At 39.4% G+C, this 19,105-nt stretch overlaps 1 protein-coding gene across 4 annotated transcripts in view; it reads right to left on the bottom strand.

The window, feature by feature from the left end:
• Nucleotides 1-11,726, bottom strand: part of LOC126425272 (kelch domain-containing protein 2-like) — a 114,225-nt gene extending 102,499 nt beyond the window's left edge. For all 4 annotated transcript variants that reach the window (XM_050088239.1, XM_050088240.1, XM_050088241.1 and 1 more), the window contains exon 1: nucleotides 11,509-11,726. Coding sequence is in view for 1 of the 4 variants with exons in the window: in XM_050088241.1 (XP_049944198.1) it covers nucleotides 11,509-11,544 (36 nt within the window). In the remaining 3 variants the exon portion in view is untranslated. The remainder of the gene's footprint in view (nucleotides 1-11,508) is intronic.
• Nucleotides 11,727-19,105: the final 7,379 nt, after the last annotated feature.

Here is a 19,105-nt window from a genome sequence, read left to right as displayed (position 1 = left end):
AGGCGTTCTTTTCGTGAATCGCTACTGAGGAAATTTAGAGAACCAGCATTTGAGGCTGACTGCAGTACAATTTTGCTGCCGCCAACCTATATTTCGCGGAAAGACCACAAAGATAAGATAAGAGAGATTAGGGCTCCTACAGAGACATATAGGCAGTCATTTTTCCCTCGTTCTGTTTGGGAGTGGAACAGGGAGAGATGATGCTAGTTGTGGTACGAGGTACCCTCCGCCACGCACCGTATGGTGGATTGCGGAGTATGTATGTAGATGTAGATGTAATCTATAAAACACCCCCCAGTCCGTTCCACACGGCATATGGGCCCCTGATCTACTAATCGGAATTTGATACCCCACCATTCTATGGTGCAAGTGAAAGAATCTGCAAATTACATGGTCGCAGAACCACCTGAGCTTCTGATTCAGACTCTCCACTCGTCTCTGTACCAAAGCTCCTATCAACAATGCTACGGATGATGAGCTTCGCCTTCTTTTTTTACCACTTTAGATAGCCGGCGGAAACCTCTTCTGGTCCAAAGTGACATCCGTCATTAGTATCAACATGAGCTACCACCTGTAATTGGCTGTACGCCATGCTCTTCATGCCATACGGAAGGAGCTGTTCCATAACTGGGATGACTCCTCTCGTTATGCACACAGTGTTCACAATGGACTTTTTCCCCTCCTTGGCGGTCATGTGCTTGACACTGGAGTTCCCAACTACCAATAATTCCACCCTCTTTGAATATCTGGACCTGTAGGCCGAGAGTCTTCCTCTGAAATAGGGCAAGGCTGTTGGTAACGTGTGCGGTCTAGAAACTAGTGAGAACGATGGTACTGTGGCCTCCTGGTAGCGTTCTAGGTAAGGATATAAATGCAGAGGAGATAGGATAGGAAGTGATGTGAAGAAGGAATGTAGGATGAGAGTTGGAAAGGGCCAAGAGTCCAGGATAATGTGGGTTGGTGCTTTTACTTGGAGTGGAAGAAGTAGGATACGTTTTAGCTGATAGGATGAATATATTTTACGAATTGTATGGGAGAGGAAAACTGTTGATATTATGTGCATGGACATCTACATCTACGTAATTACTCTGCTATTCACGATAAAATGCCTGGTAGATGGTTCAATGATTCACCTTCAAGCTGTCTCTCTATCGTTCCACTCTCGAACGGAGCGCGGGAAAATCGAGCACTTAATTTTTTCTGTGCGAGCCCTGACTTCTCTTATTTTATCGTGATGATCATTTCTCCCTATGTAGGTCGGTGCCAGCAGAATGTTTTCGAAATCGGAGGAGAAAACTGGTGATTGAAATTTCATGAGAAGAACCCGTCGCAACGAAAAACGCCTTTGTTTTAATGATTGCCACTCCAATTCACGTATCATGTCTGTGGCACTATCCCCCCTATTTCGCGATAATGCAAAACGAGCTGTCCTTCTTTGTACTTTTTCCATGTGATCCGTCAGTCCCACCTGATGCGGATCCCACACCGCACAGCAGTACTCCAGAATAGGGCGGACAAGCGTAGTGTAAGCAGTTTCTTTAGTAGATCTGTTGTACCTTCTAAGTGTTCTGCCAATCAATCGCAGTCTTTGGTTTGTTCTACCACAATATTATCTATGTGATCGTTCCAATTTAGGTTATTTGTAATTGTAATCCCTAAGTATTTAGTCGAATTTAGAGCATTCAGATTTGTGTGACTTACCGCGTAATCGAAATTTAGCGCATTTCTTTTAGTACTCATGTGAATAACTTCACACTTTTCTTTATTCAGGGTCAACTGACACTTTTAGAAAAATACACATATCTTATCTAAATCATTCTTCAGTTCGTTTTGGTCCTCTGATGACTTTACAAGACGGTAAATTACAGCATCATCTGCAAGTAATCTTATAGGGCTACTCAGATTGTCTCCTATGCCGTTAATATAGATCAGGAACAATAGAGGGCTTTAACACTTCCTTGGGGAACGCCGGATATTACTTCTGATTTACTCGATGACTTACCGTATATTACTACGAACTGTGACCTTTCTGACAGGAAATCACGAATTCAGTCGCACGACTGAGGCAATATTCCATAGGCACGCAGTTTGGTCAGAAGACGCTTGTGAGGAACGGTGCCGAAAGCATTCTGGAAATCTAAGAATACGGAATCAATTCCACATCCCCTGTCGATAACACTCATTAATTAATGAGTATAAAGAGCTAGTTGTGTTTCGCAAGAATGATATTTTCTGATATCCGTGCTATGTGTCAATAAACTGTTTTCTTCGAGGTACTTCATAATGTTCGAATAAAGTATATGTTCCAAAACCTACTGCAAATGGACGTTAGTGATATGGGCCTGTAATTCAACGGATTGCTCCTACTTCCGTTTTTGGGTATTTGTGTGATTTAAGCAATTTTCCAGGCTTTAGGTACTGATCTTTCTGTGAGCGAGCGGTTGTATATAGACACATCAAAAAAAGTTTTGCATCACCCCGCTTCCCAGAACTCCTGAAGATAGACGTTGACTGTGGATATTGTATCATAGACACAGAAATAAGGGCTAGAATCTTCCTCGTAACTGAGCAAGTCGCGCCTGACGTGCTGCAGAGAGTTTGGCAGGAAATCGACTTCAAATGGGATGTGTGTCGTGTAAAAAAAATGGAAGTCACGTTGGACCTGTATAGGCATAAGGTAAAAAGCTTGGTGTATTTTGCTAAAAAGTGCCACAAAAACCGTAGATGTAAGTTATATGAATAAATCAATATGAGTTTTCAAAGTTGTAAAGTAATTGTTGATACAAATAATAAAAATGCAACTGAAAGGGAATACAGACGTGTAAAAAATGAGATTGTAAAGAAATATAAAATGGCTAAGCAGGAATCAGGGAACGCACAGAGGCGGTGATCTGAGCACGTACAGAGCCATACAGACACGAATGGAATGGGACAGATAACAATCGATAATAGTGGTAGGCAGTATCTTCGACCATGCACAGTACAATGGCTAGTAAGAAATATAAAATTAAGAAAACGTATAAGATTGATCTAAAGTTATTGCGTATGAATGAAATTGTTAACACCTTATTGCTGTGCACTTTCGTATCTTCACGATAAAAATTTGCAACTATTAAATTGAAAAACTTTCATGTTCCGTATAGGGTGATTCCGCTAAGGCGATCATTCCGCATGTTTCTGGAGTCGTTGGAGATGCCTTAATTCTTTTTAACCCAGATGAATTGTAAGAAAAAAGTCCTTTCTAAACGACGTAAACTGTCTCATCATAGCAATTGATATCGGTATCAACATCGCTTTCTGAAACGGAACTATACTAATTTCTGCTGGTAGTGTGAGAGATCTCAGAGAAATGAATTCAGATGTGTTTCACCCCCCGAAATGCGAAAAATAGTTTCGAGGGAATTGCAGTTTTCAGAACTTAGGCTTCGGTGTGAGCAGCACAGACAATATTCACTTCCGCAGTCTACTTTTTTTTCACGCTTGAAATAACTTTATCAAACGCGAGTTGTATGGGCGATGGAATGATGAGGAAAAACTTTGCGTTCATAGGAAAAAAATATAGATATCACAAATGCTTGTGGGATCGAAGATCCCCATGCCTAGAAACAGCTCCGCTAATAACCGTAATACTAGAATTGGGGAAAACATTCACATTCCAAGAAAAAAAGGAAAACCCTGAAGAATCTTTGTTACCGAGGGTAGAACTACATAAAATCTGCCGCAATACATTAAACTCGTGAACTTCATTTCCAACATATAGAAACACTGATAAAGAATATTTTATTGACAACAATTTTTATTCAGTAGAGGAGCATTAGTCTGCGTGACTGTGAACAGTGAATAAGTAACAAGTGTTGACTGAATGAAAATGCAACGAACTTTATGTGGATCTCATTTATTTGACAAAATTATTTCTTCGTTATGTTATGTAAGTGAATAAATTTAACACGATATAATGAAACTGATGCGAAGTTCGAAATTACAGAAGAATGTTCACTCATTAAAGGTGGAAGCCAACATCTACCACAGTTGTAAAAATGTATTTGCCAACTAGCTCCACAGCTGACCAACAGAATTGAAAATCGTATGAGAAGATGAAGGAAATTACTCAGATAGTTAAGGAAGACGAAAATTTGATTGTTATGAATGACTGGAATTTGATTGTAGGAGAAGGAAGAGAAGGAAAAATAATAAGAGAAAATGGACTGGGGGGAGGAATGAAAGAGGAAGCCATCTGGTAGAATTCGGTACAGAGCATTATTTAGTATCGCTAACAATTGCTTTAAGAAATGATGAAAGAAGGTTGCATGTATGGAAGAGAACTGGGGCTCTGGAAGGTTCCAGACTGATTATATAATGACAAGTCACAAATTTCGAAAGCCAATATAAAACGGTAAGACATTTCAAGGGCGAATGTGGATTCTGACTGTGATTTGTTGGAAATGAATTGCAGATCAAACTGCAGAAATTGAAAAATGCAGGAAATTAAAATGTTGGGACATAGATAAATAAAAGGAACCGGCGGTTGCTGAGAGTATTAATGAGAGCATTAGGCAAAGTGGGACTGAAGAAGGGGAAGGAACACAACGAAAGGCGACTGGGTAGCTTTGAGACACGAAATAAGAAAGGTAGCAGAGGATAACAGAGAAGGCCTAGTAGAAACCCTTGGATAACGCAGGTGACGCTCGGTTTAATTCAGGAAAGAACATAACAAAAAAAGGCAGTCGAAAAGGATAACAGACGTGTGAAAAAAAGATTCACAAATAAAAGCTAAGCTGGAATGGGTAGAGGATACATGCAAGGAATATGCTGTTTGAAATTCTGAGGGCAATAAGGGTACAATACACAGAGAAGTTATTTAGAACTTGTACGGAAACCAGACGGGAGTTATAACAGTCCAGGGGCAAAAAGAGATGAAGTTGTTGAGAAGGAAGTAAGACATAGTTGTAGCAAATCTCTGATGTTGCTCAGTCTGTACATTTCGGAAACAGTACAGGAAACTAAGGATAAATCCGGAAAAAGAATTAAAGTCGAGGGAGAAGAAAAAAAAAACTTTGCGGTTTGCCAGTGACATTGCAATTCTGTCAGACGGTAAAAGATTTCGAAGAACAGTTGAACGGAATGGACAGTATCTTCAAAAGAGATTATAAGATGAACAATAGCTATAGTACCTCGAAAAGAGATTATAAGATGAACAAAGCAGAAGTAAATCAAGGGCAATGGAGTGTATTCGATATTAAATCAGGCGATGCTGAGAGAGATAGATTGGAAAATGAGAAACTAAATGTAGTAGATGAGTTTTGATACTTGGGCCGTAAAATAACTGATGTTGGCCGAAATAGAGAGGATATAAAATGCGCACAGTCAATAGCAAGAAACGCATTTTTGAAAAAGAGGAATTTCTTTATATCTAATAAAGATTTAAATGTTAGGAATTATTTACTGACGTGGAACATGGGCGATTAACAGTTGAGACAATAAAAGAATAGAAGCTTTTGAGATGTAGTGCTACAGAAGAATGATGAAGGTTAGATGGATAGATCACGTAACTAATGACGAGATACGGAATAAAATTGGGGAGAAACGGAATTTGTGGCACAACCTGACTAATAAAGGCATCAGTTGATAGGAAACATTAGAGACGTCAAGGGATCATCGATTTAGTATTGGAAGGAAGTGTGGGAGGGTAAAAATTGTGGAAGGAGGCACAGTGGTAAGTAAAGTAAGTCGCATTAGTTACTCAGAGATGAAGAGGCTTGCATGGGACTGACCAGCATGGAGAGCTTCATCGAAACAGTCTTTGGACTGAAGACCACAACGCTGATAACAACAAATTTTACATGTAAGCGAGCGAAATCCACACAATGTAAATTGTCAAAGGACAGATAAATAAATCAAATAAAATCAATTTGGCACTCAACTTTCAACTGGATGAGTGAGTACAAAAACAAATTTTTGATGTGAGAGCATTTGAAAACGTGAAGTACTTATTAACATTTCCAAGATTTCCAATGGAACTGAGGAAAAAATTAGCTAAATGTTATGTCTGGAACGTTGTATTATACAGCAGTGAAAAGCATGGAGAGTTAAAAAGAAAGAAGAAAGATACTTAGAAAGTTCTTAAATGGGGGTTTGGAGAAGAATGCTTGTGGTGAAGTGGACAAGTAGATTTGAGAGTGGAGAAGGGACAAAGAAAATAGGGAAGAAAGGAAATTATTAGAAGTGATCAGAAAGAGGAAAAAATTTGGCTGCGACAAATAATTACACTCACAAAAGTGGGAGGATTGAGATGATATGGCAGGAAGAGAATTGGAATGATGGACAACATTAGAAGAGAACGAAATTACAAATGGATGAAGGAAGATACTCAGAACAGGACATGATGGAGAGCTGAAACCTGTCATAAGACAGACACACAGGAGAAAAAAACGAATGCTGATTCATAGAAACAAGAATTGAGAAAACACTGGGTATTAAAAAAAACCAATCCAGTTGGTAAAATTGGGTTTTTATGGGTTTTATTGTTTTTAGGGGATTTTTCTTACACTGAAAGTTAAATAGTTCAGTTTAAATTCTTATGATCAATATACTCAAAACATTAACCCATGCTTTTAAGGACTTTATTCTAAATAATGAAGAAATTGTAACAGAGCACTCTTAAGAAGTCTTTGCTAACGTTAACAAAATCTTGGATCATGTTGTAATTTATTAAGATGCCACTCATATTCTCTGACAACTGTCGGTGGTTTGTAGAGCCTTGGACCTTCTTCAAGCAGACAGCACCAATACCGCACAAGCTGTTAAACTAAGTATTGATCTTTTTAGAAAGTCCTGGTATGGAAACCAGGTTCGTTGTTTGTCTTCAGTCTGAAGACTGGTTTGATGCAGCTCTCCATGCTGCTCTATCCTCGCAAGCATTTTCGTCTCTGAATAACTTCTGCAACCTACATCCTTTTAAACCTGATTACTGTATTCATCTCCTAGTCTCCCTCTACTATTTTTACCTCTCACACTTTCCTCTAGTATTGAATTGATGATCCTTCGATGTCTCAGAACGTGTACTATCAACCAGTCCCTTCTTTTAGTCAAGTTGTGCCACAAATTTCTTTTCTCCCCAATTATATTCAGTACCTCCTCATTAGTTGCGTGATCTACCCATCGAAGCTTCAGCATTCTTCTGTAGAACAACATTTTAAAAGCTTTTACTCTCGCCTTGTCTGAACTGTTTATTGTCTGTGTTTCACTTCCATATAAGGTTATACTCCAGATAAATACCTTTGGAAAAGAATTTCTAACACTTAAATCTGTATTCGATATTAACCAATTTCTCTTTTTGAGAAACGCTTTTCTTGTCATTGCCAGTCTACATTTTATATCCTCTCTACTTCGACCATGAACAGTTATTTTGCTTCCTAAGTAGCAAAACTCATTTACTACTTTAACTGTCATTTCCTAATCTAATTCCCACAGCATCACCTGATTTAATTCGACTACATTCCATTATCCTCGTTTTGCTTTCGTTTACGTTCATCTTATATCCTCCTTTCAAGTCACTGTCCATTCCGTTCAACTGCTCTTCCACATCATTTGCTGTCTCTGACAGAATTACAGTGTCATCGGCAAACGTGAAGGTTCTTATTTCTTCTCCATGGATTTTAGTTCCTATACCAAATTCCTTCCTCTACTGCTTGCTCAATGTACAGATTGAATAACATTGGGGATAGGCTACAACCCTGTCTCACTCCCTTATCAACCACTGCTTCCCTTTCATGCACCTCGACTCTTATAACTGTCATCTGGTTTCTGTGCAAATTGTAAATAATCTTACGCTCCGTAAATTTTATGCTCGCCACCTTCAGAATTTGAAAGAGAGTATTCTAGTCAACCTTGTCAAAAGCTTTCTCTGGGTCTACAAGTGCTAGAAACGTAGACTTGCCTTTCCTTAACCTATCTTCTAAGAGAAGTCGTAGGGTCAGTATTGCCTCGCGTGTTCCTACATTTCTGCAGAATCCAAACTGATCTTCCCCGAGGTCGGCTTCTACCAGTTTTTGCATTCTTCGGTAAAGGATGCGTGTCAGTATTTTGCAACCACAACTTATTAAGGTTCACACCTGTCAGCACCTGCTTTCTTTGGAAATTATATTATTACATTCTTCTTGAAGTCTGAGGGTATACATCTTGCACACCAGGAGCCATGGCTGGCTGTTCCAAGAATATCAGCAGTTCTGACGGAGCGTTGTCTACTCTGGGACCCTATAAGAACGTAATAAAAAAAACGAAAGGAAAAAGCACTGGAATCCTTTCACTACATTGCTAGCATGCTAGATCCAAGATTCAGAGGAGAAGATTAACTGGTCAACAAGAGTAAAGTGCAGAAATCTGGTTCACAGAGATGCATTCAGAGCGGATTGCAAGTGCTATGTCTTTTAGGATAGCAGATTCTGATTATTTTCCTGTCACTATGTTTCCGATGCATTTTAACACAATTCCGACCAAACAAATAGCAACAACATTCATTACTTTTGTGAGAATCCTATTTCTTGCCCTGCCAGTACTGCAACCAGTGAGAGAATCTTCTCCACCTACAGGTTTGTTTGGTCAAAACTACGAAATGATTTAGGAGATAAAAGAGCTGATTAATTAGTGAAGATCTATACATTTCTGCCTGCTTCAAAAACGTGCTAAACTGTACTTTACAATCATTACGATTCTACGTTGACTTGAAAGTTTTTTTCTAGAAGTTAAATATTTCTTATATTTCAAGAATAGTTAAAATGCAGTATTAATAAAATAAATTCTTGTGACAGAGAATAGATGCTTCCAATAAATGTGACGGCTCGTTTTAATTTGTGTGAGGCTAACTATATATAATTTAGTATGATATATATCATTTAGCCTGATCCAAAAAGGGTATTTTTGGCTCAAAAACGGGCTGTTCGAGCTATGTGTGGTGTAAGTTCGAGAACCCCTTGTCGACCCCTATTCAATAGTCTGCGAATTCTGACAGTATATATTTTCTTTAATGTCGTTTGTTGTTAGCAATATTAGCTTATTCCCAAGAGTTAGCAGCATTCACTCAGTTAATAGTAGGCAGAAATCAAATCTGCATGTGGAATGCATTTCCTTGACTCTTATGTAGAAAGGAGTGCAGTATTCTGACGCATCCATTTTCAATAAGCTACCACAAGAACTCAAAAATCTTAGCAGTAGCCCAAACACTTTTAAGTCTAAACTGAAGAGTTTCCTCATGGCTCACTCCTTCTATTCTGTCGAGGAGTTCCTGGAAGAGCTGAAAAATTAAGCAAATTCCAGTGTTACATTGTTGATTTTCTTTATTTAAACTTACGAATTGTCTCCTGAATATGTTACTTATATTTCATTTTATCTGTTTCTACTATCGTGTTATAATGTCATGTATTAACTCGTTCCATGACCATGGAGACTTCTCCTTAATTTGGTCCCACGGAACAATAAATAAATAAATAAATAAATAAATTTTCATAACTAAAAACAGTTGGGTTTTATTGATAGTTTGGCACGATTTTTATATGTTTTTTTAAAAAAATAAATCTCATGGTTTCTTGGGTGAATTGAATTACAACAACCCTGATATGAACGAGCGAGTAAGGACCATGTACTCTTAGACATAATATTTCTACATGAAGTTACTTATTTCTCAGTTTTTATTTACTTTTTCTTTCACATGGAGTCTGACTGGCTATCGATCACAGGTAGTGTGGTAGCTGGTCTCGTGATATCCAGCTGTCGAAGGAAAATATGAATATTCACCACCAACAATGCGCTGTAGAGAATTGGTGCAAGAGTTAGTCCCACTTTCTGTGATTCACGGTGTTGTGACTAGCGTACAAGACCTGAGGATTCAATCTGCCCGAGTTGTTCATAGAGAGAGTCGGACTGAAAAAAAAAAAAAAAAAAAAAAAAAAAAAAAAAAAAAAAAAAAAAAAAAAAAAAAATCCAAGCTTACCCGTTGGTCCATACATCTGCTGGATTTGGTAGACTTTTCAGTAGCCTGTCACCGAAAGTGTTATTTCTTAGAAAACAAATTATCTAACAGGCAGAGTACAAAGTCGAGAAAGGTGAGAATGTCACGTCCTCCAACTGTAAAGAAATCGCTAAGAGTTATAACGGGCAGGGACGCGGGCATTTGCGTCACAACAGGCCGAAAAATCAATATTACATTCTGCGAGGATGGAAGACGGCGGAAGCCTTAAAGTTGCAGGATACGTGGCGCTGTTGTCGGGCAAACAAAATGTAATCCTCTAAAACAGCGAATGGTTGGTTTACAATAAGAGTTTTCAGTGTCAGAGCGTTTCATTGTCAAAAAAGACTTGCACTTTGCAAGAGCGTCAATAACGTGATGTCACAACAAGCGGATTCCCAGACTCATTGCTGCTTCAAAATTCACGCAGCTGCTTTGGTGGTTACCCCTTATTCTAGAAGTTCAAATACGGAAGTTTTCACCAGCTGCGGATTTTTTTCAAACTGGCGACTTCACAACTCCCCCCCCCCCCCCCCCAGACAGAATTTCTTCTTCTACTGACAACACAAGAACTTTTTGTTTTCAAGAGTTAAGCATCCGTTTCATCTAAGTACGCCCTTTTAACTGACAGCTTCCTTCGTCGTCTAATAGTTGTGCCATTGACTACTACACCAGATAGCCGTGGATTTTGTGTGACTAAAGCGTCTGAGTGCGGGTCCAAGATTAATCTACATTCTTTCATTTGTTAGAGAGCTTCATTCGCGCTGTAGTGGCTAGTGTCATTCATTGACTACTAACCCGCCTAGTATTGGTTTTGATTTTTCTGTGATGGAGAAGTCTTCAACAGGGGTTCAAAAAATTCTCGTTTGGACAAATGTTGAGCCACTTGGATACGTAACCATCGGTCTCAATATGGAATATGCGAGGGCTTTCAAGAAATTATAAGCCGCACAGCATTAATTCAGTTTCATTTATCTGACGATACATTTTTCACCAACAATTGTCTACATCGAAATGTAGAATCAAAAACTACTACGTCAAAAATATCTGAAAGATAGCATAGAGTATCTTACACTGCACTAAAAGAAGTTGTTACACAATTAGGAATTTATTCTAGAGCATCTACGGAATGAAGCAGCGGCAACTTCACAACTAATTAAGAGTCGTTACTGCAGAGAACTGGTATGTAATCTCCGCACAGTACGTAATTTGTAATAAAGTGGACCTTGCTTTGAACTGGCACCATATGCTAACTTGTAAAAAGTTACAACACTGGCAAATGCTGTAGTGAGAAGCTTTTAAACAGACAACTACGTACCAACGTCATGAGCGTTTAAATCAATAACATTAAATAATGTCTAAATCAAATAACTTTCCCGGTACGTACACCGAGTTACGTGGAGGAATTGGAACGAAAATTGGCTAGGAGATTGAATCAACTAGAAAAGTTTTTCTCGTGCTTAACTACAGTTAATTAAAATGAAATACGATCTGAAATGAATGCTTACCTCTTTCTGTTGAAAGTCAGGGCATAAACTACGCATCAGAAATATGCTATGCTACAAGTTAAAGACACTGTTGCACCGTCGTCGTCCCCTTAACTAATGCGCCACATAGCTTTGCTTGCGATGACAGCCCATTACTAATGGAATTAATGCTGGAGAGCAAGAGCGACGACAAACGCACGTCGGCCGACATTTTCGCAGGATGCCACCTTCCCCTCTGAGTCCTGAATTGACGTAGGGGCCGGGAGCGAGCAGTTCAGCAGGTTGCCGCCGGATGGCGCGCACGCTGCTGGCCGATCAATGTAATTGAGCCAGATTGCCTAGCAACGGGAGAATGTGCGCAGATGGGTGCGTTCATTTTATGGCTCGAGGGGAAGTCGCGAAATGGGCGTGTCGCATGCAAGTGTTACGTCAACTTTGTGTTTCGAGATTTACCCCTCTTAACCATTGCGCAATACTAGTTCGAGCGTCGTAATCCGTCTTATACAGTCCCATTGCCGTAGCCACCCAGAGTTGAAATGGGTCACATCTGTTACCTTTACTAATTCGTTCACTTTTGGGCAGAGTCTTTAAAAAAATCGATGTTCACTTAGATTGCAACGTGAGTTGAGAACTTGTGATACGGGTGTTTTCCTTGCCTTCAACTGACACAAATGACTTGATCTAATTGCAGAATTATTGAATTGTTTCCCGATGCACAGATTGTCATTTCAGTCGCTTGTTCAACGCTACGCACCGAATTAACGATCACATAAATAATCAACTTCAAAAATACATAAATATGATAACAACAGGGCAAAGTAAATAGTACCAGACTGACTAAATTTCACAAGAACTGCATGGCATGTTGTTTCCTTATATTGTTCGGTATTAGTCCGTTGCCCCGTAGTATTGAGAAGTACTCTCAATGTTCCGTACCTCGATGGGTGAAAACGAAACCTATGTAGGATTGCTTTGCTGTCCAACTGTTAGAAACCCATTCTCTCAGGAGCGGGTAGACGTGTCACGGTGAAATGCATGTCATATTCTCAGCTTTAGAGCACTTCGGCGGTATGAAGTACTGAAGCTTCTCAGTAAGCGCAATCAAAGGATACACATATTTTCATACTCGCAAACTCACTCATCAAAACCTATACGGTACTTCCCGTTGGCCTAGAATTATGAAAATTGGCAAAAGCGAAATTTTCACAGTACAACCAAAGGGAAAAAAACGAAAACGGCAAATTTGTAATTATATCACACGAAAAAAAAAAATTCCATCATTTTTTATCTGAGTGTCTGTCCGTCTGTTAAGATTCTTTTTCTCGCAAGCAGGCAGACTTGTCTCGGAATGTTTGTTTCACATACAACTTGAAATGTCATACACTACTGGCCACTAAAATTGCTAAACCAAGAAGAAATGCAGATGATAAACGGGTATTCATCGGGCAAATATATAATACTAGAACTGACATGTGATTACGTTTTCACGCAATTTCGGTGCGTAGATCCTGAGAAATCAGTACCCAGAACAACCACCTCTGGCCGTAATAACGGCCTTGATACACCCGGGCTTTGAGTCAAACAGAGCTTGGATGGCGTGTACAGGTACAGCTGCCCATGCAACTTCAACACGATATCACAGTTCATCAGGAGTAGTGACTGGCGTATTGTGACGAGCCAGTTGCTCGGCCACCATTGACCAGACGTTTTCAATTGGTGAAAGATCTGGAGAATGTGCTGGCCAGGAGAGCAGTCGAACATTTTCTGTATCAAGAAAGGCCCGTACAGGACCTGCAACATGCGGTCGTGCATTATCCTGCTGCAATGTGGGGTTTTGCAGGGATCGAATGAAGGGTAGAGCCACTGGTCGTAACACATCTGAAATATAATGTCCACTGTTCAAAGTGCCGTCAATGCGAACAAAAGGTGACCGAGACGTGTAACCAATGGCACTCCATACCATCACTCTGGGTGATACGCCAGTATGGCGATGACGAATACGTGTTTCCAGTGTGCGTTCACCGCGATGTCGCCACACACGGATGCGACCATCACGATGCTGTAAACAGAACCTGGATCCATACGAAGAAAATCACGTTTTGTCGTTCGTGCACCCAGGTTCGTCGTTGAGTACACCATCGCAGACGCTCCTGTCTGTGATGCAGCGTCAAGGGTAACCGCAGCCACGGTCTCCGAGCTGATAGTCCATGCTGCTGCAAACATCGTCGAACTGTTCGTGCAGATGGTTGTTGTCTTGCAAACGTCCCCATCTGTTGACTCAGGGATCGAGACGTGGCTGCACGATCCGTTGCAGCCATATGAATAAGATGCCTGTCATCTCGACTGCTAGTGATACGAGGCCGTTGGGATCCAGCACGGCGTTCCGTATTACCCTCCTGAACCCACCGATTCCATATTCTGCTAACAGTCATTGGATCTCGACCAACGCGAGCAGCAATGTCGCGATACGATAAACCGCAATCGCGGTAGACTACAATCCGACGATCTGTATCAAAGTGGGAAACGTGATGGTACGCATTTCTCGTCCTTACACGAGGCAGCACAACAACGTTTCACCAGGCAACGCCGGTCAGCTGCTGTTTGTGTATGAGAAATCCGTTGGAAACTTTCCTCATGTCAGCACGTTGTAGGTGTCGCCATCGGCGCCAACCTTGTGTGAATGCTCTGAATAGCTAATCATTTGCATATCACCGCATTTTCTTCCTGCCGGTTAAATTACGCATCTGTAGGAAGTCATCTTCGTGGTGCAGCAATTTTATTGGCCACTAGTGTATTAAGATGAATTCACTCTAAGAGCTTTGTGACAAAATTTGTGTAGGATTAAATGGTACGCGAATTTCAATGCTACTGTGCCACATTGTTTCTTTTGGTATGTCATGTTAAAAGGACAACGAATAAACCGCGAATACGCAAAGTCATTTTAGTAAACAGTTAACTTCAATGCAGTTAACAATAATAGTGTGTATCCTTGGAAACTACTGCAGTATCTTCGCATGACAAACGAGCGCTTTCTGTCGTTCGCGTACGTTTGAACGAAAAATTGTTCTCTTGAAATTGCTTTTGAAAATAGTTACATATGGAAGACTGAAGTAATTGCTGTATTCTTCTTTGCAATGTCCTTGAATTTCAGCAATGTTTACAGATGCACTGATTGTCGTGAAAGAACGAGTATATACTACAAATTTGATATAAACAGTTGAAATTAGTAAGTACTTTTTAATACACTGCCAGTACCTAAATTCGACAGTTATTTTGGTAGTCTACTACATATAATCTTAACTTTTATTGTTATCTCCTTCTTTAAAAATATACAGGTATGCACAGCGATAACGTAGTATACATCCATAAGGTATTATATCTGTTCACATTAGTTATTCGGGTCGAGGTTATTACTATCGGTCACTCAGAATTTCAATTGCAAAACGTAATAGTAGACGGTGCAATATAATTAGTAGCTTATGTGTCACAGGGTTGCAAGTTTTATTGTTACGAATTGACAGTATTTAATTATTTGTTTCTTTGCTCTTTCTCGAAGTCGTTCCCAGCCTTGCACTAAATTTTGTGGCATGTTACACGGGTAGTAAGGATTAGCCGAGGACTCGGTCGTAGTCAGCTGTCGTCACATCCGGTGTCAAGGTCGATCGAGTGTCGACGTACACTCAAGGTCGATCCAGTAGTAGCAGCATTTAAATCGGCAGATGTCAGTCGCGCCCCATCGAACCAGTCATTCAAGTGCGTCCGCTCTTACTAACTTTCAATGCCGCGCCACGCGTATGTGATGTTTCTGCAATGAACAAGCTGCCAACTTGCCTGTCGGTTAAGTGATTGCTTGTTGTATTGCACCCATTTGTTCCAGTGCTGAGTATGTTTCAAACTAAAGTTTTGTTTCCTGTTCAGAGAGAGAATTATTAGCGTTCATTGAAGTTAAGCTACATTTATGTATTACGATGGGTGATAACTGAAACTACAGTGGAAACTTTACAAACATTACTTGAAAATTTGCTGAAAATTAGGGGTACGTCAGCTTAGTACTGAGTACATTTTCTTTTTCAGCAGATATGCCCATTTTGGTGCACTTCCGTTTCCAAAGTGGTTTCGTAGAACATCTAACGCCTACGTGTTACTGAATTGTACCAGTTTCCGCGTTGGTAAGTCCTCTGCCTCCTTTGATGAAAAATGAGCTTATTTGTAAAACTGAATGTATATTATTTTTATCATCATAGTAATAATAACACGGCATAGGAAACTGCCGAGGAAAATGTCTTTATTGGATAATGGTAAAGATAATGGTAAAATTTTGATTTTATCCATACTGGATCAGAGGTCGTGGTTGTCAATTTCAATGTTAAAAAATATATCGGCTCAACCACTTGTTTATAGTGTAAACCACTAAGATTGACGCGTTTCGGAAGTCAAGCTTCCATCATCAGAATAATAAAAAGTAAAAGAACCTGTTAAAACTCACTAAAATGGAACATGCACCAGGCGCAATAAAATTGATAATAAAATTAAACCATCGTGGCTGCAACAAGGGAAGTAGACACGATGTTTTATTTTTATTATCAGTTTTATTGCGCCTGGTGCATGTTCCATTTTAGCGAGTTTTAACAGGTTCTTTTACTTTTTATTATTCTGATGATGGAAGCTTGACTTCCGAAACGCGTCAATCTTAGTGTTTTACACTATAAACAAGTGGTTGAGCCGATATATTTTTTAACATTAATGATAAAATATTTTTTTGAATTCTAATCTACTGTTATTGTTAGATTTTCGCGTACAACGTTACTAATTTAAAATTTTGTTTTTTCATCAATCCAAGAGAAAAAACCTCAAGTACTTTCTGAATGCGCATTTCCTTGTAAAGTTTGCCCAGGACGAAAGTTTTCTTTAGCGACGCGTTAAAAAGTTTATAATTATGCCTACTGTGTAAAAAAAACTGTAGGTTATGATTTTCGAACGTATTTGGTCTTAATGACGTGTTTAACCATGGACCAGCGTGCTTGGAAAGCGTTTTCCTTGGTAATTATTTCTCAACTATACAGTTACTGAAAAAAAAAAACCTTCGATTTAACATCTCTTGATTTCAAAAGTATAAGACCTTGTGAAATTTCAACATGTGAAATTCTATCAATGCAGTTTTCTCTTTTTTACCTCTATACACTCCGTAAATCCCTATGAAATCCATAATAGTGTGTTCTTTTAATGGTGACATATATGACAGTTTTTTGTGTTCGTTCCATTTATCTGGGCAGTAAGGGAAGAACAGTTGTAGACGTGCCTCTGTGTAAGCTTTTAATAGCGTAATTTTATCGTCTTGAGCCTACTAGAGCGAAAGGTGGAACCAGGGAATATTTATTCACAGGTAAACCACTGAAATCTCGTCCTTGAAATTTTAAAAGCAGGGTTTCTCGAAATTTGATGACTCTTTCTTTGAATGTCCGCCACTTTCAGCATTTCTGTTAAACTCTCTTAGCAGGCGTACAAGTCAATCATCATTAGACTAACAATAGCTCGCACAGAGATATTCAAGCAATTGTTCTTCCCAAGCCCCAGCGATACATGGAATGAAAAGAAATTTTAACATACGATTCACTGGCAAGTGTCACTCCCATACACTCTACAGTGATTTGAGTGTAGAAGTAGATAAGAACATATACTTCTGATGTGAAATGCACTGGATATGCGATTAATAGTTAGTCTACGAAAAACGTCACTGAAGAGGTAATCATCAAACAGCACTGTGTTTTTATCATGTTGTCCACAAGCGTACCCACATTGATTTCATTTAACGTCGGCTGGAACTGATGGGTCTCATGTACAGAAATCACGATTGCGTCACTCCGTATCAAATGATCCAATTTAAAGCATGCCCCCAGCTCGACAATTTTACATTCTGGTTAAATTTGTACAGAATGTATCTAAGGAAACTGCATAAGCCGATGCCTAGTTTCAGCTCCATCTGCACCATATCCAGTTTTGTCGAAATGTCTCCGGAATCAACATAAGGCAAGTGCATGAACTTACGCATAGTTTCAAGTCCATCTGTAGCTTGGTTGTAAGAACTACAGCCGTTTTCACAAAGGTTAGTCATTTTGGGACTGGAAACACGCAAAAAAAAAAAAAAGATCCTCAAGTTCAGCTAGTCATTGTTCCTGGCCTAATAGAGCTAGGGCCGTGCAACTTGCCATCCTAACATAACATTCTGGATAGAAGACAGAAATAACATAAATGTAGATCAGAGAGCAATGCCCATTGCACAGTCTCACAACTTGCTGAAAAATTTTACCGTGCTTAATTTTCCCCACCCGCTTTCCTGTTTTCTTGGTCATTATTTGATCTACTCTTGCGTTACCTCTATTTGACTTTGCGTAGATAACGCTGTACTCATCTGGTAAAAAATCCTGTACATCCTGCCATAGCACTTTACTAATTCCTGTTATGTCAAACTTCAAGGTGTCCATTTGTCTTTTCATGTTCTCTAACGTGCCTATCCCATTAAAGAATCTAACACTCTACACAGGGACACGTAGGCCGCCAGAGTTAGTTTTCTGATGAAAACATCCTTCCGTGTAGTTCCCGTCCGGACATTCGAATGGTATACCGTTTCACCTGCAAAATATTTTACGCAAGAGGATGCCATCATCATTAAACCAACTCCTTCATTTCTCTTCCCCATTTGTTTGTATTTGGGTCTCTTATTGTTGCTGCACATGCACTCTGCCAATACCCAGTGTTTACAGACGTTCTGTTTAAAGCCTATTGTGAATTTCTGAAATGAAAACCAAACCATTTTTATCCTCCAGTTTATTTTTTCAGGTTTATCCACTTGTTTTCAATTGTCCTTAGTGTGTATAGTCGTCGACTGTCCCTATCGGCATACTCATTGGTTATTATTTTTACTGTAATTAATTTTTTCCTCTGTCAGTTAAAGGAGAATATTGAAAAAAAAAAACCGGAAAGGACCTGATGGTAGTGTTCCTGGATTTGAAAAAATCATGTGACAATGTACCCAGGGGTAAAATATGGGAATGTCTGAGAAAACATAATGTTCCTGATTCATTAATTAGAGAAGTTCAGATACTGTATAAAGGCTGTGAAAGCAGTGGACAAGTATGATGTGGAAGCTCAAAATCGTGTAAGGGGGGACGTTCATGAAATTGACCGAAAATGTGAATTTTCAGTTTTTTTCTTTGTTAGTAGAACTAATGGACAGTAGGTTTCCAAAGTTTCAATGATGAAGTCACATCAGGAGTACCTCTACAGCCACTTTTTGAAGCAACACTTCAGTATGTACAGGCTCAGAGGGGTAACAACCCCCACATTCACAAGGAGAGGCTTCTAAATTGTATCCTGGATGTTGTGAAGTCGACTTACAGGTTTTTGGTCGCTCCTGAACATCTAAAAAAGTGTATGCATGGCAAAACCCACAATCCAAATGAGCCTCTAAAATCACTCATGTGGAAACGATACCCTAAAATTATATTTTCACCTGCTACACCTGTCAGAATTGCAACTTATGGTGCAGTTCTAGTATTTAATGATGAGAACGTAAGGAGGATGAACCTGTTAGAGAGAATGGACTTTAAGAGAGGAAATT

The sequence above is a fragment of the Schistocerca serialis genome, chromosome 10, assembly GCF_023864345.2.
Source record: "Schistocerca serialis cubense isolate TAMUIC-IGC-003099 chromosome 10, iqSchSeri2.2, whole genome shotgun sequence".
Lineage (NCBI taxonomy): Eukaryota > Metazoa > Arthropoda > Insecta > Orthoptera > Acrididae > Schistocerca > Schistocerca serialis.
The sequence above is the reverse complement of the archived record's forward strand: the minus strand, read 5'-3'. Positions and strand labels throughout refer to the sequence as shown.